Source organism: Silene latifolia, chromosome 8 (genome assembly GCF_048544455.1).
Source record: "Silene latifolia isolate original U9 population chromosome 8, ASM4854445v1, whole genome shotgun sequence".
In the NCBI taxonomy this organism is placed as follows: domain Eukaryota; kingdom Viridiplantae; phylum Streptophyta; class Magnoliopsida; order Caryophyllales; family Caryophyllaceae; genus Silene; species Silene latifolia.
This window is the reverse complement of record NC_133533.1, coordinates 14,280,281-14,305,362: the sequence shown is the minus strand read 5'-3', so window position 1 is coordinate 14,305,362 and position 25,082 is coordinate 14,280,281. Positions and strand designations below refer to the sequence as shown.

General features: G+C 33.8%; 3 protein-coding genes across 6 annotated transcripts; all 3 read right to left on the bottom strand.

Moving 5' to 3' along the window:
* Positions 1-4,004: 4,004 nt before the first annotated feature.
* Positions 4,005-6,213, bottom strand: LOC141596444 (F-box/LRR-repeat protein At3g26922-like). Of its 2 annotated transcripts, none has more exons than XM_074416609.1 (4): positions 6,040-6,213; positions 4,761-5,721; positions 4,448-4,609; positions 4,005-4,358 (listed from the first exon to the last, which is right to left on the bottom strand). In XM_074416609.1, the coding sequence occupies exons 2-4, from the start codon at positions 5,691-5,693 to the stop codon at positions 4,086-4,088; spliced, it is 1,368 nt and encodes a 455-aa protein (XP_074272710.1). In that variant the 5' UTR covers positions 5,694-5,721; positions 6,040-6,213; the 3' UTR covers positions 4,005-4,085. The 2 variants fall into 2 exon arrangements, with proteins under 2 accessions (XP_074272710.1, XP_074272711.1); XM_074416610.1 differs by having other exon boundaries at positions 4,761-5,711.
* A 5,271-nt stretch (positions 6,214-11,484) lies between these two features.
* Positions 11,485-12,438, bottom strand: LOC141594738 (FBD-associated F-box protein At5g56370-like). The gene has a single exon (XM_074414733.1). The coding sequence runs from the start codon at positions 12,436-12,438 to the stop codon at positions 11,485-11,487; it is 954 nt and encodes a 317-aa protein (XP_074270834.1).
* A 3,740-nt stretch (positions 12,439-16,178) lies between these two features.
* LOC141596443 (F-box/LRR-repeat protein At3g26922-like) lies at positions 16,179-19,601 on the bottom strand. Of its 3 annotated transcripts, XM_074416607.1 has the most exons (5): positions 19,429-19,600; positions 18,858-19,062; positions 18,098-18,713; positions 16,857-17,024; positions 16,180-16,773 (listed from the first exon to the last, which is right to left on the bottom strand). In XM_074416607.1, exons 2-5 carry the CDS (start codon positions 19,037-19,039, stop codon positions 16,501-16,503), a joined length of 1,239 nt encoding a protein of 412 aa, XP_074272708.1. In that variant the 5' UTR covers positions 19,040-19,062; positions 19,429-19,600; the 3' UTR covers positions 16,180-16,500. The 3 variants fall into 3 exon arrangements, with proteins under 3 accessions (XP_074272706.1, XP_074272708.1, XP_074272709.1); XM_074416605.1 differs by having other exon boundaries at positions 16,179-16,773; positions 18,098-19,062; positions 19,429-19,601; XM_074416608.1 differs by lacking the exon at positions 19,429-19,600 and having other exon boundaries at positions 16,183-16,773; positions 18,994-19,045.
* Between the last annotated feature and the right edge of the window lie 5,481 nt (positions 19,602-25,082).

The window sequence follows — 25,082 nt, the reverse complement described above, 5'->3', positions numbered from 1 at the left end:
CAAACTCACAACAATTGGTTTGAGGAGAATCTTTATATCATGTAACAAATCAATCCTAGAGGTCATGTGATCAGAAGCTCCAGTGTCTACAATCCAGTCAGAGGTAGGTAAACACTTAGACACTGAACAAACATGAGATTTAGGTAGTATACCTGCAAAATTGACTTGTGAAGCAGGTTGAGAAGAAATTGGTGTAGACTTGTCAGAAAAGGCTTGAACAACTTGCTTGACGACAGTCTGTACCAAACCATTCATCATATGATTGTCAAATACCAAAGGAGCTTGACCAGCATGAGTAGCATATTTGTTGGTGTCCATAGCAGAAAAATCTGGAGAAGAATCAGAGTGAAATGGTGTATAATCACCATCATCATCATCAGCACAGTCAATGGCATGAGCATTGTTTGCATTCCTTCTATAAACATTGTTGCCATTCTGAAAAGTCTGCTTGCCTTTACCTTTCCATGCTTTGCCCTTGCCCTTGTTCTTGTAGATAAAACAATGTTCAAGCTTATGGCCCTTCTTGCCACAACATTCACAAGGATCGAGCTTGGGACAAGCAATAATAAGATGTCCAGGATCATGGCAGTAATTACAAGCAATAGCAGCAGGAGTGGAATCAGGTGGATTAAGCTTAGCTTTCTTCCAATCAGGTTGTTGTGAAGTAGAATATGCCGTAGCTTCAGCCAAAACTTCCACTGCATCACTGATTTGTTTTTGCCTCTCTATCTTTTGAAGCAAGGAGAGAGCCTTGTTGATAGAAGGAAGTGGTTCCATAGACAAAATGTTAGTGTTCACTGTCTCATAAGAACTATTCAGGCCCATGATGAACTGAATCAGTTTACCATTGGATTCCCTATCCAACATCCTTTTCAACAAAAGACAGGAACATTGATCTAATGCACCACATGTGCAGGAAGGTATAGGATCTATGGATGCCAGATTATCCCAAACAGTCTTCAGTTTGCTGTAATACTCAATGAGAGAGGAATTATCCTGAGAAATATGACCTAAATCCTTCTTGAGTTGGTAAATTTCCAAACCATTAGGTTGGCCATATCTCTCTATGAGCTCAAGCCATAACTCGCGAGCATCACAAATGTAATCTAAGGATTCACGAATATCAGGATCAATGGAATACAAAATCCACTTAGCAACAAACAAATTACAGCGAATCCACTGATTGTGAGTGCGATCAGTTTTAGCAGGCATTTTTAATACTCCATCAACAAAACCGTCCTTGTTCTTTGCGATAAGTGCAAGATAAACATCGCGCTTCCACCGAATATAATTCTTGCCATTGAAAAGGTAAGTAAGAAGCTTAAGAGTTGGTTGATCAGTAGCAGAAAGATACAACGGATCATCATAAATCGCATAACTAGCAGAAGATTGCGACGAGGTAATCGGAATATCGTTTGAATCAGTAACAATTTCAGGCATTGTGAAAGAAATGAAGAATTCAAGCAATTCGCACAGAAGAAAGGCTAATGATGCGAAAAATTGATCAAATTGAACAAAAGAATCCAATTGAAAAAAATTCTAGGTCAAAAAAATTGGGGAAAAACAATCGATGAAGTAGAAATGCGAAGCCGATGAAGAAGAAAGAATCATACGCAATTGAAGATCAAGAAATGCGGAAAAGAATGACGGAAATCATCAACAGAAGATCAATCCCTGTCGTCTGATACCATATGGAACCTTGATCTCCATTGTTGGTATGATAGTAAAACAGAGTGTTTGTTATAGTGAGAGAAAGTTTGTTATAGAGAGAGAAACAGAGGTAAATAAAATGAGGATCTTATTCATAACATATGTACATGAAGTATATTTATAGTACACCTCTTACTCAGTCCTCAATACAATATAATTAAGTCTACAATTAGCTACCGAAATTAAGTGATTTGCTACTAAAATATTTGTAACTAATTGGCTTTCACTTTGTAGTGTTCTCCTGCACATGCACAATGATTATATGAAACATGGTTGAGTATATTTACGTGATTTAAAGTTAATGTAGAGTAAGACAATGTATATACTATTCTAAACTAACGTTTTGACTTTGAGCTACATATTCTGCCCGTAGTAGCATCAAAAATTGACAGCAGCTATATTACGAGTGCCTCTAGACACAAGTAACAAGCAAGTGAAAATAGCGAGGCCGAATGTATGCTACCTAGCACCTCTACTAACGATTACGTACAAATGGCTACTCCATTTTTTCCTTTTTCCATCCTAACCTTACTTCCCAAGTTCTGGATACATGAAGTTGGGTTTACTTTCCCAGATTTCCATCAAACTAATTTTAGGACAAAAGTTTACTTGGTATGAGTGAATATTTAATTGTATTCATGCCATATTACATACATCTTGATGTTTATAGCCAATACAACAAGGCTTTTCTTCTATCTCCTTAACCCACCTCTTGCTAGACTGAAGCCCTATGGAGACATCTTTGGACTTAGAGTTCGTTAAGACTGTGAAGCTATGGTGGTGGTGACTTGTGATGAATGAATGAAACCGCGAAATTGATAGTTTAGATTACGCCGGCGTGTCTATTTTCACAGGAAATCAGGTACACTATTTATGGCCTTTAACGAACTTTGCTTAGGAAATCATGTACACTATTTATTGCCTTTAACGAACTTTGCTTAGGAAATCATCCATTGAAAGGTGAAAAGTATCAAGGGTGGGGCAACAATGAATCATCAACACATTTCGGACAAAGCGGGCAGAACTCGAAAAAGCCACAAGAATGCTTGGTGGTTTATCAACCATTCTACCATAGTATTCATTGAACCAAAGTCCAGAGGTTTCCAAATCGCCGAATTAACATTGTTCTAACAGCGTCTAGAGTAAGGCATAAATGAAAGGATATGCAGAATGAGTTCATCAGGCAAGCCACTCAACCTATTCTCAATACCAATCATTACTTACACCATTTCTGCTCTTCTTGGACATTGATTGCATGGTTCTCAATTTTTATTCCAACAAGAACTGTAAAACAAAAGACCCTAACTCAAATCTCATAGAAAGTGTTAGTCTTGTCGTCTAAGGCCGCCTTACACAAAGATCGTATAAGACGAATACCAATCATAAGGATATCGCTTTAGGATATTGATAAGTTTCGTTATCGGGCCTGGGCCGCACCCACATGGAGGAGAGAGAGTCCGGCTTATAAGTCCAAGGAGGTTCCATCCCAAAACCAATTGACAATGGGTGGAGTAACTCCTTGGTTTATATGATAGACCACTCTACTCACATGTGCCTTTATCATGGGTGAGCTGTATCTTGACAGATATTTGTGTAAGACTGTCTTACCTAACCATTTATGATTGTTAAAAGGGTTAACTATATATAATACTTGGTTAAGAGCAAAATAAGATAACAAAATCATGTTAATAAGCTAATTAGTGAGAGATTGTTGAAATTGTTTCATTAATTATCGTAAATATGAGTTTGTACAGATATATTCTCAAGAATCTTTCTTTAATTAGCTTATTAACATGTATCCTCAGGGCACACGTTAGAAAAACCGATATACTTCGTAGTGATTAAGATTTAAGCATGCATAAGTCTAAGAAAGTCATGGTTTCAACATCAATTAGATTGTAATGCTACCCAACTATTGTAGATGGGTCATAAGTTAGAGTAAGCAAAATGAAGAATCTGCTGACCTGACTAGAGTGGAAAGAGATTATGATGAAACAAGTAGCTAAATTGCTGAATTTTAGCAGTAAATACCACAGGGGTAACTCAAGAACGGTGGGATTTTGTCGCTTATACAAAAGAGAAATGTTAAAAAGAAATGGATTGAATAATTGTAATAGCGTTAATATTACCATCATGTAAACATTTTCCGATAAAATGTTATCATCGATCTATTGTTAGACTACGACGATTTAGTTATAACTTTTTATTATTAAATGATCATTTTTTTATGATGAAACAAGTAGCTAAATTGGCCAGAGGTTTCATCCTGGCCTTACTAAGCTTAAGATCCACAACTAATTTCATATACCCTTTGGAAGGTTCGTTTTTCCATGAGGTCCCGCTATCCTAATTAATACGAAGCAAATCTATATTCTTCAAGCAAAGATTACAGTTGCATCTGCAGAGGCTCTTCTGAATGTTGATACTTGCTTAATCAAATCGAGCTCCTCGGCAGTTGTTAGCTCACTCTTCCCAAGAGTAATTACCAATTTATCAAGTACGACAGCATTTCTCAGCAAAAATTGTATTACTTGGAGCTGACCTTTGCACCAATTCTCATAGCCATGATTCCCGTGAATGGTGACCGTCTTAAGTAGTGGCAGCACACAAGTATATAACTTTGGGCAAACTAACTCACATTTACTACCCTGCCATACATTAGATGCCAAGGCTCAATGTTACAAGTCTATTAATTGGAGTAGCGAGTAGGAGAACCAATTATATGAAACTCACCTACCGATGATTCTCCTGCGTATATTATGAGCTCTTCCAAGTTGATCGAACTTTTCATCAACATACAGATAACTTCGAGGCATCTTTCACAATCCCACTGCGGGTGCAAAACTATACGCTTCCATCTACTATGTGCGAATTCCATTTTCTCTACGGAAGATATTTTCTGAATAAGAAGACAACCAATATCCATCAACATATTTGCTGAATAAATTTTGCAATAAACTAACATCACTTTTAACTACCTATGTTGATTTTCTTAGTTGAAAGAAACAGATTAGTCAAATGTATAAAAGTTCGAGATAAGTAAACTGTACCTCAAAACTCTTACATGACAGTGAAATAAGCTCAGCATTTTGAAATTGCCTAAAATATGCATTAATTTCACCAGAATCGCAATCCCGTGGTAAATCCTTGAAATTCACTTCTTGAAGAGATATGACACCAATTATGTTCAGCTGAATAGGTAATATTCCACATATTGAGATATCCAGATTATTCAGGCTGGGACAATTAAGAGTACAACTTGTGTTGTACATGTGAAGGTACAGCTTACGAACACTCGGAGAATTAATATTCAAACTCGACAACCTTTGACCGAAAGTGGTAATTATAATTAATTCTTGTAGACAAGGGCATCCAGATATCAACTGATCGAAAGCCTTGGTACTTCCATAAACATGTAGAAGCGATAATTTTCTTAAATTTATCATTTCAAGTTGAGATTGATGCTCATAATGCTTGAGCATACAGCGAGCGAGTGTTAGCGTAACAAGATATTGACTTGTGAAAACACAACCAGGTAGATCGAAATTAGGAGCTTCATAACGGAAATAGAGATCTTTAACTTCTCTTTCAATAGCATATCTCAGCCACATTCGAACATCACCAATTATTGCATCTGTCGACTTTTTATCCGAGTTGCAAATACAAAGGCGAAAAGTATCAATGGTGGACCTTCTATTAAGCAACAATGCATTTTGGACAAAGCACGCGAAACTCGAAGAAGCCACATGAGTGCTGGGTGGTTTATCAGCCATTCTACTGATTCTACCATAGTTTTCAAAACTAAGAGCAGGAACCAAAGTCCAGAGATTTCGGAATCGCTGAATTAACATTGTTCTGACAGCATCTAGAGTAGGCATTAATGAAAGTATATGCACAATCAATTCATCAGGCAACCCACTCAACCGGTCCTCGATACCATCATTACTTTCACAACTTCTGCTCTTCTTTGACATTGATTCCATGCTTCTCAAGTTTTTTTCCTAAAAACAACTGTAAATTTTAAACTTAAACTCAAATTTCCATGAGAACCCATCTCAAATTGTTACTCCCCTGTCACAATGAATTCTTTACGTTTGCTTTTTGCACAAAGACTAAATACGAAACAAATTCCACATGGTTTAATTCAAAGGTAAACAAATGATTTGGACGAAGGTAGCGATTGACTAAACAGTAAACACCTATAAATGAAATAGGTAAATAATTAACCGGTACAAACGGAGTCAATGTTGAACTATAATACTTGGTTAAAAACAAAATAAAAACAAGAGAAATAGAGAATAATGAATTGAGGAGTAATGCAACAAATACCCGATTGATTGAGAAGAGCAATTATGAATGCAGACCAAGGTTTAGGGTTTCACCTTGGCACTAGAACTCAACAAGACAACAACCTTTGGGTTTCAGTTTTGTGATCCTCACAATTTTCTCCTCTCCGCATTTGTCATTCGGTGCGGTTTCAGATCAGGTTATACACCGAACCAATTTGAGCGATTTAACTCGGGTTAACCTTAGTTTCTGTTTTAGTTCGCTTTTGATCGGGTTTATTTCGGTTAGTAACTTTAATCAGATTTTTCTAGTTATAGTCGGGTATGGTTCAAACCGGATCAATAACTTTACGGTCATAGTTTTCTTGAGACGAGGGTCAAAAAATTAACTTAAATGTAACTTCTCTCTTCTAGGAAATATTTGAACGTAATTATTCATAATAATATTAATAAATAAAGAATTAATGAAAAAAAAATTAAAATATAAGTGTTTTTATGAGAAAATAAGTATTTCTTTTTTTTTGGAGAAAAGATCATTATCATTAATAAAAAGTCATACGACATTTACAACATATGCCAAGCTCAATCGGATACAAATCGATTACAACCATAGGAAATAAATTCTTGTTCAGAGAATGAAACACTGCAACAGAGTCTCTATCATCGATTCGCCGCGCTTTCATTCATAAGAGGATCTCCGAATCTTCCTTGACGAGTATCCATTTCTTTTGACGTGATTGATTGTAGCCATGAATCGGACAAAATATGTAAAACCATATAACGATCTATAACAACGCTTATCTTCTGCTGACTTATTAGAAAACTGCAAACGAACCAGAAAACGAAAGCTCTCAAACTGAGAGAAGGACACCACCGATAGACGGGGACAGAACCCTCAGAAAGAGAGACGAAACAAAAACGAAAGCGGAAATTAAACAAAAACATAAAGGAAACAAAGCGGAACACAGGAAAAAAACGGAAGCCACCGCCTCCCTACCAACCCACACCACCGCCAGATCCAAGCACCACCCTGCCACACCACCTCAACAAACTCGTCTGATAAGACCCGAACAGCCCACATACACCACGCAGAACGAGAGGAATGGGTAGACCCGTACGATCCAGAACCGGGTGTGGGTAAGAAAGGGGAGGAGGGTAAATCGGAAAAGAGGAGACGGGTCGCCGGAGAAAGGTCTTGAGAGACCCCATCCCCGGCGACATGGTAGGGGGTTGATGGGTGGCGGTGGGAGGAAGGAGAACGGCGGCAGCAAAGGGGGAGGATTTAGGGTTTTGTTTTTAGAGAAAAGGGGAGAAAAAACTAGAGAGAGAAGGGGTTGATACGGAGTATTTTAGTATTGCAGATAATTGGGTTTGATTTTTTTGGATTAAGGGTGAAAAAAAAAAAATGAAATCATTGATAGCAATACTTGGGAATGTTTCTGTTGTACTTGAAGGATTCTTAGAAATTTTCCTTAACATGGTTTATCTTAGCACCTTTACGGTTTTTGTTTAATAGCGTTGAGTTTGTTTTCTAGGATGTGGGTTGATCCTTCTGTTGGAGTGGATAATTTTGTGCTTAGACCGTCCCCAAGCAAGGTTAATTGGTAGGTTATGATCTTACTTGGGTCAAGTTAATTACAAATTAAGAGGAGGATTAGGATGACCCAAGGTAGAGAAGGTCAATTTGTGACCTAAGGTAGAGTAAATTGACCCTCCATGTGTCACAATTTTATTAGTTATAATATTTAAAACCAAAAAAAAAAACTAAATAAAGTGGAATTAAGAGAGAGGTTTTGGTGGGTTAGTAAATATGATAAATGATTGGAAATGTTGAAAAGTGAAAAAATGATAAGAGAAAAAATTCCGATTGGCCCAATTAAGTCCACCTTTTGCTTGGGGATGGTCTTAGTGTAGACCTGAAAGCGTGCGGACTTGACAACAATATTGTTTTTGGGAAACTCTTACATGGGGTCAATTTGGTCTCACATTGTAAGACAGTCTTACCCTTTAATTTGTGTTGATCTAAAACGAGAATAAAATTCTACATTTAAAAGTGTATGGAATCGGACTATAGGAAATTAAAAAAAAATTGTACTTTAACCAACCAACATGTATATATTTTCATTATAAAAACATGTATAAAGATTTGTTGTTATACACCAATTATTTGTCTACCTACGTTTCATATATTTGTTAATTATTAATTAGATAGAATTTGTTTTAATTAGATAAATAAATATTCAACTTTTGGGGATAATATTATAATAATATTTTAAAATTTAATCAGGAGGATAAAAAAAGTTGGAGTCCCTATGTCTAATTAAGTTTATTTAGAGTTATTTTTTACAATTTTGATTTATGATTGACTTTTATGGGATTCTTTAAATATTCAACAAACAATTTTGTTTAGTGATACTAATTGAAAAACTAAGCGAGAGACCTACAGTCTTATACCATGAAGATTGAAGAGTAGCTAACCGGTTACAAAAATGGTATAGTACAGCTAATATATATAGGGATTTTAAATTTTCTGATGTCCGATTTACCGTTATTGGTTAGTTTTCCTTAAGACGAATAGTATCATTTCACTAGAGAATATAAGACAACACGTCTTAAGTAGGGCGTTTTTCCGACACAGATTCATAACATAACTTTAAACAAGTGAGGATTTATCAATTTGTTACTAATATATATCGTTCACTTTTGTAGGATTCGATACGTTGAGAATTGGTTACTACACCCTATATATATGCAGGAGTGGTACTCTTTCCGTTTCAATCATTTATTTGTTTTTTATTAAATGAGTAAGAGAAAAGGGTTGATATAATTAATCCTTCATAAGTTGGGTCAATGGTGAATTGGTGATGGGTGACGATATTGAGTTCTTTATGTTTTTATTGGAGTAAGTTTGAGAATAAAGCGAATTTCAGATCAATTTTTTTCATTATAGACATTCTGTACTTAGACGATTTTTCTTCTTTTGAGTAAATAACTAATGGCCATGTCAAATTCTATTTCGTATTATTTTTCTTTTCAGGTTTTTTAAATCTACTGTATTTGTGAAGAATGTAATAAATAGGGCAAGTAATAATGTAGTTTCTCATATGGAAGACTCGATTGTGCCATGTGAATTGCAATGTTTTTTATTCCTTTGACTATTTTATTTGCCTTAAATTTTATAATATTAAGGATAATTCATGATTGCGTGTTGAAAATGATTAAAAAGGTCCACAACAATTAAAAGAGAGTCAAATTTAAAACCCGTGCAACGCACGGGCACAAAATCTAGTTATTATTAAATGGGGCTTGAAAGAATGAAATTGAAAGGATCATAATCTAGAAAATAGAACCATGGGTGTTACTTAGAGCTGATCATATGGCCAAGCCCGCTAGTCCCACCCAGCCCAGCCCGGTTTTTCACAGGCTTGGGCCTCGATTTTAGGCCCGAAAAGCCAACGGCTCGAAGCTCATGGCCCGATTCAATATGGCCCGATTCAATATAATAAGGCCGGGTTTGGGCCGTCGTTATGCCCACTCCAAATTATGAAACCGGATTTTTTACTATAAAAAACGGAGCGGATTCGGTTGTAGAAAATTCAAAATCGGGGACCGATTTTTAAAGCGGTTTCTTTTTTAGAAACTAAAAAGTCAAAATTAACTTAAATTCAAAACCGGTTACCGCTTTTTAAACCGGTAGCCTAATTTTTCTATGTGTTTCTATGCGTTTTAATATTTTATTGTGCATCTTTCTTGAAACCGGTTATGAAAATCGGAGCGGATAAACCGGTTTTCTTTTAACCGACTTAATCCGGAGCAGATTCAGTTTAGGAAAAAAGCCAAATTTTAAAACCGGTTTGCAAAACCGGAGCGGATAACCAGTTTTGCTCAGTCCTACCAGAATGTTTAGACTGTTCATAGTTTGTAGTCACACTATAATTCTAAAATATAGTAGCACTAATTCCAGAAGCCTTATTCTTTTTAATCCTTGTCTCCAGAAGACCAAGGACATCTATATTATTTTCCCTAATAAAATTCCTTACTTCCACTAATTTTACAGAGTCATTACATCCCCTAACATTTCAAGAGCAGATCTTCATTGAGGTTTATCAGGAAGTTCGGTTTCCACTAACACCTTAGATGTCTCTGCTGCTAGGCCTGTTGCTTCACCAACTGCTAAAGCACCATAACTGTTTTCAGTGACCACGGAAACAATGCCTGTATTAACAATAGAACCAATTGAGGCTTCCACTTCATCAGCACAAGAGTCTCTCTTCTTGGCAATTTGAGACCATCTTCTTCTTAGGTGTACCTTTCTGTTGAGTAGAGCTAGAGCCTAGCTCATGGCATCCTGAGTGCTTTACAACATTCTTTGGAGAGAATTTTAGTGCTTTTTAATCGTCTAAAAACTGAATTGAACGGACCGGCCAACATTAACTAAATAATAATAATAATAATAATAATAATAATAATAATAATAATAATAATAATAATAACACCATCCCCCGCGAATATCATTTCTCATCAACTGCAATGCTAATTTTACCAAAGACTAATCACAGGAGACGCAAGGCAATACCTTCCGGCAGCGGCGGATTTTCATCAAAAAATTATGAGCGAGTTTGAACCAGGAACTTCTGACATACAAAAGTTGCATAACTTCACAAACCATTAAAGCAAGCAATATCTGCTGCTCATACAAATATCATCATCATATATATGAAAATCAAAATGGCCGCGGAGGCTTCATCCTGGCCCTACTAAGCCTGAGATCTGCAACTAATTTCTTATAACCCTATGGAGAGTTCAATTTTCCATCGAGGCCACCCTATCCTAATTCATACGCAGCCAATCTTTTTTCTTACAAAGATCACGGTTGCATTTGCGGAGGCTCTCCTAAATGTTGAAACTTGCTTAACCAAATCAAGCTCCTCGACGGTTGTTAGCTTAATCTTCCCAAGAGTAATTACCAATTTATCTAGCGCAACTGCGTTTGTCAGCAAAAATTTTATTACTTGGAGCTGACCTTTGCACCATTTTTCATAGCCATGATTCCCGTGAATGGTGACCGTCTTAAGTAGTGGCAGCACACAAGTATATAACTTTGGGCAAACTAACTCACATTTACTACCCTGCCATACATTAGATGCCAAGGCTCAATGTTACAAGTCTATTAATTGGAGTAGGAGAACCAATTATATGAAACTCACTTACCGATGATTCTCCTGCGTATATTATGAGCTCTTCCAAGTTGATCGAACTTTTCATCAACATACAGATAACTTCGAGGCATCTTTCACAATCCCACTGCGGGTGCAAAACTATACGCTTCCATCTACTATGTGAGAATTCCATTTTCTCTACGGAAGATATTTTCTGAATAAGAAGACAACCAATATCCATCAACATATTTGCTGAATAAATTTTGCAATAAACTAACATCACTTTTAACTACCTATGTTGATTTTCTTAGTTGAAAGAAACAGATTAATCAAATGTATAAAAGTTCGAGATAAGTAAACTGTAGCTCAAAACTCTTACATGACAGTGAAATAAGCTCAGCATTTTGAAATTGCCTAAAATATGCATTAATTTCACCAGAATCGCAATCCCGTGGTAAATCCTTGAAATTCACTTCTTGAAGAGATATGACACCAATTATGTTCAGCTGAATAGGTGATATTCCACATATTGAGATATCCAGATTTTTCAGGCTGGGACAATTAAGAGTACAACTTGTTTTGTAGATGTAAAGTTGCGCCTTATGAACACTCGGAGAATTAATATTCAAACTCGACAAACTTTGACCGAAAGTGGTAATTATAAATAATTCTTGTAGACAAGGGCATCCAGATATCAACTGATCGAAAGCCTTGGTACTTCCATAAACATGTAGAAGCGATAATTTTCTTAAATTTATCATTTGAGGTTGAGACTGATACTCATAATGCTTGAGCATACAGCGAGCGAGTGTAAGCGTAACAAGATATTGACTTGTGAAAACACAACCAGGTGGATCGAAATAACGAGCATTATAACGGAAATAGAGATCTTTGACTTCTCTTTCAATAGCATATCTCAGCCACATTCGAACATCACCAATTATTGCATCCAAGTTGCCAATACAAAGGCGAAAAGTATCAATGGTGGACCTTCTATTAAGCAACAATGCATTTTGGACAAAGCACGCGAAACTCGAAGAAGCCACATGAGTGCTGGGTGGTTTATCAGCCATTCTACTGATTCTACCATAGTTTTCAAAACTAAGAGCAGGAACCAAAGTCCAGAGATTTCGGAATCGCTGAAGTAACATTGTTCTGACAGCATCTAGAGTAGGCATTAATGAAAGTATATGCAGAATCAATTCATCAGGCAACCCACTCAACCGGTCCTCGATACCATCATTACTTTCACAACTTCTGCTCTTCTTTGACATTGATTCCATGCTTCTCAAGTTTTTTTCCTAAAAACAACTGTAAATTTTAAACTTAACTCAAATTTCCATGAGAACCCATCTCAAATTGTTACTACCCTGTCACAATGAATTCTTTACGTTTGCTTTTTGCACAAAGACTAAATACGAAACAAATTGCACATGGTTTGTGTGAGACTCCACTAAATAACGCAACCTAAATACTCTCTCCGTCCCAATTCATGTAACAGGGGTATTTTAATTCAAAGGTAAACAAATGATTTGGACAAAGATAGCGATTGACTAAACAGTAAACACCCATAAATGAAATACGTAAATAATTAACCGGTACAAACAGAGTCAATGTTGAACTATAATACTTGGTTAAAAACAAAATAAAAACAAGAGAAATAGAGAATCATGAATTGAGGAGTAATGCAACAAATACCCGATTGATTGAGATGAGCAATTATGAATTACAATGGACAAAGTTGCTAAATTTCTGAATTTTGAGCTCCGAATGCAGACCAAGGTTTAGGGTTTCACCTTGGCACTAGAACTCAACAAGACAACGACTTTGGGTTTTGTGATCCTCCCAATTTTCGCCTCTCTTCATTTTCTTTTAGGGTAAGATTATTGGTAGTCTTGAGACAAGACTTTAAGTCTTAAGACAAACTCTCTCAATCTTACCAATAATCTACTTGAGTCTTGAGAAAGTCTTAACTCGGGTTTTGGAAATCCAAGACTCACCTTAAGACTTGACTTTGAGTAAGTCTTGACCCCACCTTTTTTACTTTATTTTTATTTTTAAAGCCTATATTTTCTCTTAATTACTATCTTATGTTCTATAAATAAACATGCTTTATTATTAAGTATTTTTTCTCAGCCATTTCTCTCATGTTTAAAGTTCAGTCCAAATAATTTCATTACAAAAATCAAAACTTTTTTATTTTTGGGTATGGATCCTAATCAAAATTTTGATCTAAATTCTATTTGAATTTACTGCAAAATCCACAACTTCAACATATTTGTTTATCGTGACACTCCTCAAAACCCAAGCTCTATTAATCTTGACACTCCAAGTACACAACAATCCCCAAGTACAAAATACTTGTTTAGCGTGCTATATTATGTTTATGCATTTTGATAAATAATGTTTAACTAACCTTTTTAGTGTGTTATATAATTAAGTTTATGCATTTCGATTAATAATGTTTAACTACAAATTAGAACTAATTAATAAATTTACAAAAAGAAAAGTGAAATGAAAAACTAGGGTCTGAGGTAAGTCTGACTGATAATGTATAAAGTCTGAGGTAAGTCTGAGATGAGTCTGAACAATAGAATAATAATAAAAGTGAGTGGAAAGCTGATGTGGCAGAATCTTAAGACTTTGGTGAGTCTGACTGATAATCTCACCCTTAGTCATTCGGTGCGGTTTCAGATCAGGTTATACACCGAACCAATTTGAGCGATTTAACTCGGGTTAACCTTAGTTTCTGTTTCAGTTCAATTTCAATTTCGATCGGGTTCATTTGGGTTAGTATCTTCAATCGGGTTTTTCTAGTTATAGTCGGGTATGGTTCAAACCGGATCAATAACTTTACGGTCATAGTTTTCTTGAGATGAGGATCAAAAAATTAACTTAAATGTAACTTCTCTCTTGTACGAAGTATTTGAACGTAATTATTCATAATAATATTACGTAATAAATAAAGAATTAATGAAAAACAATTAAAATATTATGATTAAGTTTTTATCAGTTCAGATATATTATGATTCGAGTATTGTTTTTTTTTTTTTTTATTGAGAAAAGAACAATTCATTAATAGAACGCCATACGGCACTTACAAAGAATAACTATAATCGAAAACAAATCTAATGGAAACCAAAGAAAAATAATTTTCTTATAAACTAGGGATCTCAAAACAGCATCTGACAATTCGGCTCGTCCTATTATCGCTATCTTCATGTAGCTTTTAAGGGGATCCTTCGTTTGATTTATGAGATAAAATTTACCTCTGACTGGTTCCAAAGATCGTTGACAAATCACTTTTACCCTTTGAAAGAACACGCTGCAAACCATCAACGAACTACTCCTGACTATATTACCGATGAAACTAAAACCACGAATAAATGGAAAACCCCGAAAATAAGGGATGGAAAAACGATTCTCGCCAAAAGGGAGACACTTATTGAATAGAAAATAGGTATGCATACTATTGATTAAAATTTGAAACAATTTTGGGGCTTACCATCGATCGATTGATAATCGATGGAGCCCCTTGTATAATTTGATGGAGGCTAGGGTTTTTTAGAGAGAGTTTTTTGAGAGAGAATTTTGCAAATAACAACTTTTTGTTTGTCCCAAAAACGAATTAGCAAGAAGATCAAAATGACACATGATTCGAGTATTGTTGAATTAAGTCCAATATTGGTTCGATTTGGATGGAGTCGGGTTTTCGGGTATAGTTCAGGTTACTCATATCGGGTGTTCGTTTGGTTATCAATTCAAATATTTTCGATTGGTTTTTCGGGTTCATGTTAATTTTGTCAAATCTATAGTCATACACACCAAGTTTTAGCTCAGGGCAGTTCCGTAGTTCTCCCTATAGTGACCCATATTCCTTAGTTATGTAAGAACCCATCTCCCATTAGTGGAATAATCATCCAAAAAATTGTGTATACAACTATACAAATACTCGTAAAATTAAGAGTGCTCAAATTTGCAACAATGGGTGCAGAGCTGTGGTCGTTACAGGTTTTCAAAAGTACCAGCTTTTGCTGATTGTCATTTCTCATTAACCGCAATAACAATTTTACCAAATGCAAATCCCAGGATACCCAAGGCATGCAGTACCTTCAGGCAGTGGCGGAATTTCAGCAAAACATACTAGAACGTGATTCAAACTTAAAACTTCTTACATACAAAAGTTGCACAACTTCACAACCATTAAAGCAAGCAATATCTGCTGTTTATACAAGCATCATCAAGAGATACATATAAAAATCAAAATGGCCGGGGGATTTACCGTAGCCCTAGTAAGCCTAAGATCCGCCACTAATTTCAGACATCATTACGACAGTTCATTTTTCCTTGTCCAAGCTATCCTAATTCCTAAGTGACCTTTCTTAGTTCTTCAAGCAAAGATCACAGTTGCATTTGAGGAGGCTCTCCTGAATGTTGATACTTGCTTGACCAAATCAAACTTCTCGACCGTTGTTAATTTATTCTCCCCAAAGGTAATTACCAATTTCTCCAATACGACTCCATTTTTCAGCAAAAACTCGATTACTTGGAGCTGACCTTCACACCATTTTTTGTAGCCATGATTCCCATGAATGGTGACCGTCTTAAGTAGTGGCAGCACACAAGCAGTGAACTCTGAGCAAAGCAACTGAGAGTCACCCTGCCATTATTTAGATAAGAAGGCTGAATGTTACAAGTCTATTAATTGGAGTTGGGAAACCAATTACACTAAAAGTCACTTACCGATGATTCTCCTGCGTATATTATGAGCTCTTCCAAGTTCACTGAAGTTTTCAGCAACTTAAAGATAACTTCCAGACATCTTTCCCCATTCCACTCTAGGTTCAAAACTATCCGCCTCCATCTATTTTGTGGGAACTCTATTTTCATAAATCACCAAACGCCAGCGTAAATTAAAGATAATTCAAACACATGGACAATAAACCTGAGAGCATAAATTAAAGATAATTCAAAAGTACCAGCTTTTGCTGATTTTCATTTCTCATTAACCACAATGCCAATTTTACCAAATGCAAATCCCAGGATACCCAAGGCATGCAGTACTTTCGGGAAGCGGCAGAATTTCAGCAAAAAATAAATGGAACGAGATTTGAACTTGAAACTTCTTACATACAAAAAGTTGTATAGCTTTACAACCATTTAAGCAAGCAACATCTGCTGCGCATCCAAGCATCATCAAGATATATATAAAAAACAAAATGGCCGAGGGATTCACAGTAGCCCTACTAAGCCTAAGATTCGCCACTAATTTCAGACATCATTACGACGGTTGTTTTTTTCCTTGTCCAAGCTATCCTAATTCCTAAGTGACCTTTCTTTGTTCTTCAAACAAAAATCACAGTTGCATTTGAGGAGGCTCTCCTGAATGTTGATACTTGCTTGACCAAATCAACCTTCTCGACTGTTGTTAATTTGTTCTTCCCAAAGGTAATTACCAATTTCTCCAGTACGACTCCGTTTGTCAGCAAAAATTCTATCACTTGGAGCTGACCTTCACACCATTTTTTATAGCCATGATTCCCATGAATGGTGACCGTCTTAAGTAGTGGCAGCACACAAGCAGTTAACTCTGGGCAAAGTAACTCACAGTCGTCACCCTGCCATTATTTAGATAAGAAGGCTCTATGTTACAAGTCTATTAATTGGAGTCGGGAAACCACATACACTAGAAGTCACTTACCGAAGATTCTCCTGCATATATTATGAGCTCTTTTAAGTTGACCGACTTTTTCATCAACTTAAAGATAACTTCCAGACATCTTTCACCATTCCACTCTAGGTGCAAAACTATCCGCCTCCATGTATTTAGTGAGAACTCCATTTTCTCTGTGGAAGAATTCGACAATTCCTGAATAAGCAGACAAGAAGTCCTGATCGTGTTACTTCATTCTCTGCAGTTCTTACATTGATTTTGGAATAAAAATAACACAAGCAGCTCATTGGCGGAAGCACAATTTTTGTCACTGGCAACAGCAGGGCACAGTCGCCTAACTGAATTTCTAAGCACTTAGTATTTATGGGACTTTGCTAAGAGCAAATGATCAAGTAATACAAAAACAACTACAACAACCGGTGCCTCAAGGGCTCCTGCAAGGCCGCAAAAGGAAGTGAGGGATGGAAGTGGGTAAAGTTAGCCGCAATCTTGCCAAATAGGAAATGTGTTTTATAATTGACCTGAACTACACTATTCCCATGTAGACAAACTGATATTGGAAGAGGTTACCATATGTTTTTTTCAGATTCACCGATTGTTTCCGTTCAACTATTAAATAGATTATTCACAAATGAATCTGTAGCAAGCAAGCAAGCACAAAAAGAGGTACTCTAGTCTAACTTCGTGAAGATTAAAACATCAAACCTATATAATGAAATAATGAATGATGCTTTTTAATTGTGCACCTTTTATTTTACCTTATTTGGTAAACCGTATGGAGTTTTCAGTTTATTTAGCTGAAAGAAACATATTAATCAAATACTCGTATATAGAACCCTGCAAACTTTAAGGGTGTGTTTGGATACCATTTTAGGAGGGAAAGAGAGGGGAGAGGGAGAGAGGGGGAGGGAAAGGTAGGGGAGGGGAGGGAAAATGAATTATAGTTGTTTGGATAAGAAAAATGATGAGAGGGAGATGGAAGGGGAGGAAGGAGGGAGAAGATAGAATGGATGAAGGATGTTGATGCAATGTGAGTCAAAAGAAAGTTTTCCTTCCAAATCTTGCCAATGATAGAAAGATTTTAGTTTGGTCTAAAGGAGGGAAATTAAATCCTCCATTTCCTTCCCCTTCCATTTCCCTCCTTCCATATATTGTAACCAAACAAAGGAAATTGAACCCCTTTATTTCCCTCCCCTCCCTTTCCCTCCCCTCCCTTTCCCTCCAATTCTCTCAATCCAAACACACCTGAACGAACGAGTAAATAGTACCTTAAAAGCTTTACATGACAATGTAAAAACCTCAGCATTTTGAAGTAGCTTGAAAAATGGCTGAACTTCACCAGAATAGTATCTCGTTGGTAAATACTCCACATTCACTTCTTGAAGAGAGATAACACCAGTCACGCTTAACTGAAAATATGGTGATTTCTCAGATACACCAATATCCAGAATTTTCAGGCTGGGACAATTAAGGGTACAACTACAACGGATGTTTAACACGCAAATGCGCAGCTTACTAACACTTGGAGCATTAATATTCAAGATTTCAAAACCTGAAGTGGCAGCAAAATATACAATCAATTCTTGTAGAGAAGGACATCCAGAAATCAACTGATCGTAACTCTTAGTACTTCCCTTAACACCTATAAGCGATAATTTTCTTAACGATCCCAGGTGGATTTGAGATTGGTGCACATAGTGCTCGATTGTACATCCAAGGAGTGCAAGTGTAGCAAGAGATTGACTAGTGAAAATGCAACGAGGTGGATCAAAAGGAGCAGAATAACGGAAATAGAGAACTCTGACTTCTTTTTCAATAGCATATCTCAGCCACATTCTAACATCACCAATTATCTTTGCATCTTTCGAGATATTTCCCAAGTTCCTGATAGAAAGGTGAAAAGTATCCATGGTGGATCTTCTATAAAGCAACAACACATTTCGGACAAAGCAGGCGAAACTCGAAAAAGCCACATGAGTGCTTGGTGGTTTATCAGCCATTCTACCATAGTATTCATTGAAATCAAACCTAAGAGCAGGAACCAAAGTCCAGAGGTTTCGCAATTGCCGAATTAACATTGTTCGAACAGCATCTAGAGTAGGCATAAATGAAAGTATATGAACAATCACTTCATCAGGCAAACCACTCAACCTATCTTCCATACCATCATTACTTTCACAAGTTCTTCTCTTCTTTGATATTGATTGCATATTTTCCGGTTTTATTCCAACAACTGTGAACCAAATAACCCAACTCAAATTTAAGAGAAAAACCCATCTCAAATTGTCACTCCCTCCATCCCAGTGAATTCTTTACGTTTGCTTTTTACATAAATAACAAGTATGAAACAAATTGCAAATGGGTTGTACGGGACTCTATTTGGTAATGTTATAAGGGAAAAGCATACCTAAATAATTGAATAATACACCCAAAAATGAAATACGTAAACAATTGAACGGAACAAAGGGAGTAAAGCATGAACTGTAATACTTGGTTTCGAATAAAATCAGACGAGAGAATCATGAATGCAGTGATTAAAGCATAAGCTAGAATGAACAAAATGAATCTATTTACTTGAATTGCGAAAGAAATGCAGTACCTGATTGCAAAAAGAGGGATTTTCTTTTGGGTAAGCGAGATTATGATGAACACGGTAGCGAAAATTGCTGAATTTTGAGCCCCAAATGCAAACCAGGGTTTTTCACCTGGGCACTAGAACTCAACAAATGCGGGATTTTCTCCGTTGGGGATTGGGATCTTTTAACGGTCCGGATTATAACCTTGAACCATTTATTAAGTGCTTTAATCTGCGAAATTGCTATGAAGTATACTAGTTTTAATCTGTGTAAAAAATACACGGGTTACTTTTCTAGTAATTTTATCTGGTGATAATTATTGCATTTTTATAAATAAATAAAAATGTCGATTTTTTCAATAATTATCTTTTGCTTTTGAGTAATTATTTATTTTATTTTTGAATAGAAATCGTTTAAAACGATTTCAGCATCTGAGATTTTTTTAAATATAATTTCAAAAACATAAAATACAAAACCAAAACCAAATATCAATTAATTTATTGATTTGTAACTGTAAGTATTAATATAAGTTTTTTTTAACATATATGTATTGATCAATCAGTTGGTAATATCATGTATTCGTATTGTTTATTATTATACATATTGTATTATCAGTTGACACAAAAGAAATAGAAAAAAAAAACTTCCTAAATCCAAGGACACAAAAACTTCAGAGACACCTCTCACATGATGGGGTGAGAAAGTTATTGAATTTCTTTATTCTCTATTATGTCTCCCACTAAATTAGTGGGAGACAGTCTCTTATGAGACCTGCTGAAGGAAGGACACCTTGCCCAAAAAATAATGTTTTTTTTCTACTCTAAAATCAAGAATCAATAGAAGTTCTTTAAAAAACTAAGCTTTTATACTAAAGGAATTGAGCCTATTCTATCATCATCATCATCATCCCTTTTTTTCTATAAAATTGAATTGGGTGTAAAAAGGAGGAAGATTTGTGTTTGCAATTTGCATGTCTCAAACGATTTAAATTTTGGTTAGTAATAAATTTGTTTTAGAATATGTTTGTAATAGAATTGTAAAAGTTTTATACTCAAATACTCCCCTCATACCACACCAATAGTAACATTGACTTTTTCACACTTGTCGAGACACGTTTTGCAACGTAAATATCTTTTGTTACACATTATTAAAAATTATAAAAATTTGATATTCTTATAGCATTCATGACGATAAATCAAACAAGATCTCACATGACTATATTTTGTCTTATAGATTAAGAATAATATCGAAGATTCCCTATGACCATGAATAGTGGCAAAACGGTCAATGTTATCATTGGTCTGGTATGGAGGGAGTATTAATTAGTAATCTACATTCTACAACATTTTTCATTATTTATTTCTGATATAATAATTTTATAGTGTAAGTATTAATTTTTTTTTTAATTCTTGTTATTTTTTTTTGATAATATTTCTTTTTTTTTTATCTATTCATTATTTTGCTTATTGAGTTCAGATTATATAATTTAATTCAATGTATGAATGAATAGTTTTAATAAGATCTTATATGTTGTTACTATTAATTTAAAAAAAAAAACAATTTCTTTTGAAATATTTCTACTTTTAATCACAGTTGATTTTATAGGTAAGGATTTTTAAAAACTATGTTCGTATATAAAAATGAAAATAATATAAAAAAAAAACAAATATAGTGTAGATGAATGAATTGCAAAACCGGAAACAATCACCTCACTACTGCACGTTTTTTTTCATATGGGTCCCACTTTTGATTTTTTTTTTTTTTTTTTTTTTGTATATTGATGACGTGGGTTAATGTGAAAGCTTTAAATGTTCTTGTATTAATAAAGATAATATGTAAATTGTAATGGTAGAAATGGGAGAAATTGTAGAAATAGAAATTAATTGTTTCTTCAATTGTGTTCTACGCTCCTACCACTATTATACCATCAGACTTTATATATTGAAATTGATTTTCTCCAAATTCCATCCTTTTACATAATCAGGTTAAATAAATATGAGGAAAGTTTGTGGTGAGACCAACTATAGAAAATAATTTATTTTCCCTTAAAATAGGGAACCGATCAGAAATTTTTAAAAGACTTAGCTTTTATACTTAGGAGATGGATACAAGGAGAGGAAAAAATTAATAAGTCATCTAAAATAGAGATATAAATATAAATATTATTATATATATTAGTTTACAAATTTGACCCATATAAATATAACACAACTACCATTAAAAAACCCTACCCTCGCCCTTCACTCCTCAACAAATGCGCAGCTCAGTCCTCCCCCTTTAATGAAACAACTAAGGCCCTGTTCTTTCTGGCTTAATTTTCACTCACTTGATTCACTCAAACTCTATTGATTCGATTGATTCGATTGATTCATTCGGCTCTATTCGATTCGGCTATTTCGATTCGATTCGGCTCGGCTCTATTCGATTGATTCGGCTCAGCTCGGCTCCATTCGATTTTGGCTCATTTGATTCAGCTCCACTAAATTCAGGCCATTTCAATTTTGCACATGTTAAACTTAATAGTTTTTATTAATATTTTTAATATTATTTATTTATTTATTATTTTTTATTATAATTATAATTATAATTATTTTATTAGTATTATTATTATTTTATTGTTATTATTATTATTATTATCATTAATTTATTATTAATTAATGATCCTCATTATTGTTTTCATTTTGAATATTATAGTTATTAAAATCAATAATATTCATATTAATAAAATTAATAATATTACTAATATTATTATTAATATGAATATGAATATGAATATGAATATTAATTATTAATTATTAATAATATGATTAATAACATTGTTGATTTTAATATTACTATTATTAATACCTAATTGTTTTTTCATATACGAACTTTAATCTTTCACATACATTTTTTCATAAACGTTCTAGTTTGTACCCTTTTCACCTAAAACTGAACCAAATGCTCTTGAATCAATATTTTTCCCTAAAACTTAATTTAATTGCTCAAATGATTTAAAACTTACAAGATGGATTCTAATTTATCAAATAATAAATTAATTTACTTGTTTATCAATTATTCATATTATTTGTTGAGTTTTAATTAATCAATCAAAATTTATTTGTTGGTTAAAGATGAAATTAGGGCCGCGTGTTGATTTTTATTTATCTAATTAATAAAATTAGGATTGTTGTTGCTTCGTGGTGGCTACCTAATCACTCAAATCAGGATGATATATGGCTAGACTTTGAACAACATTCTAGCAAATTGGTGCTCTATTATTTCACCTAATAAAATTGATGGTGTACTGTGGTTTATGGTGGCTACCTAGTTAATCACTCAAATTAGTATAATTACTAGTATTAATCTTAATTTAGTAATGTTCTTCTTCTTCTTCTTATAGTAGTAGTAGTAGTAGTAGTAGTAGTAGTCGTCGTGTCGTCGTAGTAGTAGTAGTAATAATAATAATAATAATAATAATAATAATAATAATAATAATAATAATAATAATAATAATAATAATAATAATAATAATAATAATAATAATAATAATAATAATAATAATAATAATAATAATAATAATAATAATAATAATAATAATAATAATGATGATGATAATAATAATGATGATAATAATGATGATAATAATAGTCTGCGTTTTTATAAAAAAAACAAATAGTAGTAGTAGTAATAATAATAATAATAATAATTTATTATTATTATTATTATTATTATTATTATTAATATTAATAATATTTTTAATATTACTTCAGTTCAATTCAACTCCAATAAGCTCGATTCACTCACTCTATTCGATTCGATTCACTCACTCCATTGATTGATTCGATTCAACTCGGCTCCATTCGATTCATCCGGCTCGATTGATTCGGCTCGGCTCGGCTCCATTCGATTGATTCGGCTCGATTCGATTGATTCAGCTACATTCAGTTCAGCTCAGTTTAGTTCAGCTCTAAAAAGCCAGAAAGAACAGGGCCTAATCCACCCAACATTTACCAATTTGCCCATAATACGCATAATGTATTCCTCAATTTTAATTCTTGTTTCATCACTAATATCACTCTTTCTTACTTACCCTTCTCCGCCGTCTTTCTCACTCGGTCGAAATATGTGAAAATGCTAAACGCCCCTTCCTCCTTTATTCGAGATCAGCCTCAATCAAATTTATATATTAGGTAGATTATAAGGATTTCAAGAAAAAAAGTATGTATGGATCTTTTTGCAAATGATTTCTAGATTTTACATTTTTTCGCCAACACGTTTCTTCAATTATTTTTATTGTTATAGGAGGAAATTAGTTTTTTTGTTTTTAAAAAAATTAATGATTTTTTTAATTTTTAATAATTTTTTCTGATTCTCTCATTTTATGCAAATTTTAAATATTTAATTATTATAAACCTTCTTTGAAAAATTATTTATGTGAATGTTTAATAATTAACTATAGAATTTTGTAGATCTAATGATCAGTTTATTGAAATTGACAACCATGAATTTTTTTAAGAAAATATTTTTGTTATTTTTTTTTCGTTTTTTATGTTATTTTTCGTTTATATTTTATTTAGTTTGGTTATTTGGTTGCTAAAATTTTAATTTTGGGTATGTAATAGTGGACTGTAATTTATATTTTTTGGATATGTAATTTATTGATATTTGGACTGTAATTAATTTCAATATTAACTCGGTTTTCTGGGTATGTAATTTTTTGTATGTGGACTATATTTAATTTTATTTTTAGGCGACATATAATCATATATCCATTTCATATCATATATCATCATCATATACTATATAGTCTCTTAAAATAAATCTGAAAACATGTTAATAGAGGAGAGAGGGGAATTAATTACCAAATAAGGAGAGAGGGTAAATAAAGAGTTAGGCTAAAACGTGGGATTCTTTATCCCTAAAATGCTGCAGCCAATAGGAAGCTTTTAAAGGCTTCAACTTTTATAGATAGAGGATTAATTTTTAACTAATGATAATTTAATTATTATTTTTTAATTAAAATTAATCTTTCATCAAATTATTATTTTTTCCTAAATTCTAAACTATAATATTTTAATTAATTAGAATAAAATAAAATAAATATAAAATTATAAATCTTTGTTATTAGTTTCAAGACAAAAAAAATGAGAAAAAATTATAAATTGAAATCATTAGCTTTGTTGTATAAAAATATTTTCTTTAAATACATTTTGGCTTATTACTCAATTCTGTTGATTAATTTTCAGTTCCAATTTTTTTTTCTCAAAACAAAATTCAATGATGAGAAATGTGAAAAATTATGAGCTACCTATTATTAAATTTAAATATAACTATTAGATATAATGAGTAGCAACTGTCCGTATTCGGTATTCGAGATCTGGTTGGATGTCGAACTAAGTGCAAAAAAGATGGTGTAATTCTGAGTATGTTATTTGTCCCACATTGAAAAATAATGCAAGTCTGATGAATATATACTACGTATAAATAGTATAATTGTTCCACATCAGAAAAATAATCCAAGTTTGGTGAATATATTACCTATAAATAGTAGAATTGTCCCACATCGAAAGATTAGTATAAGGTGGGTGATTATATGATTATAAATAAGAGTTGACCCACGGATATATTAATCTTTTATTTTTTTTGAAATAGATATTTTAATAATATGTAAACAAATCATTAGACATAGAATGTA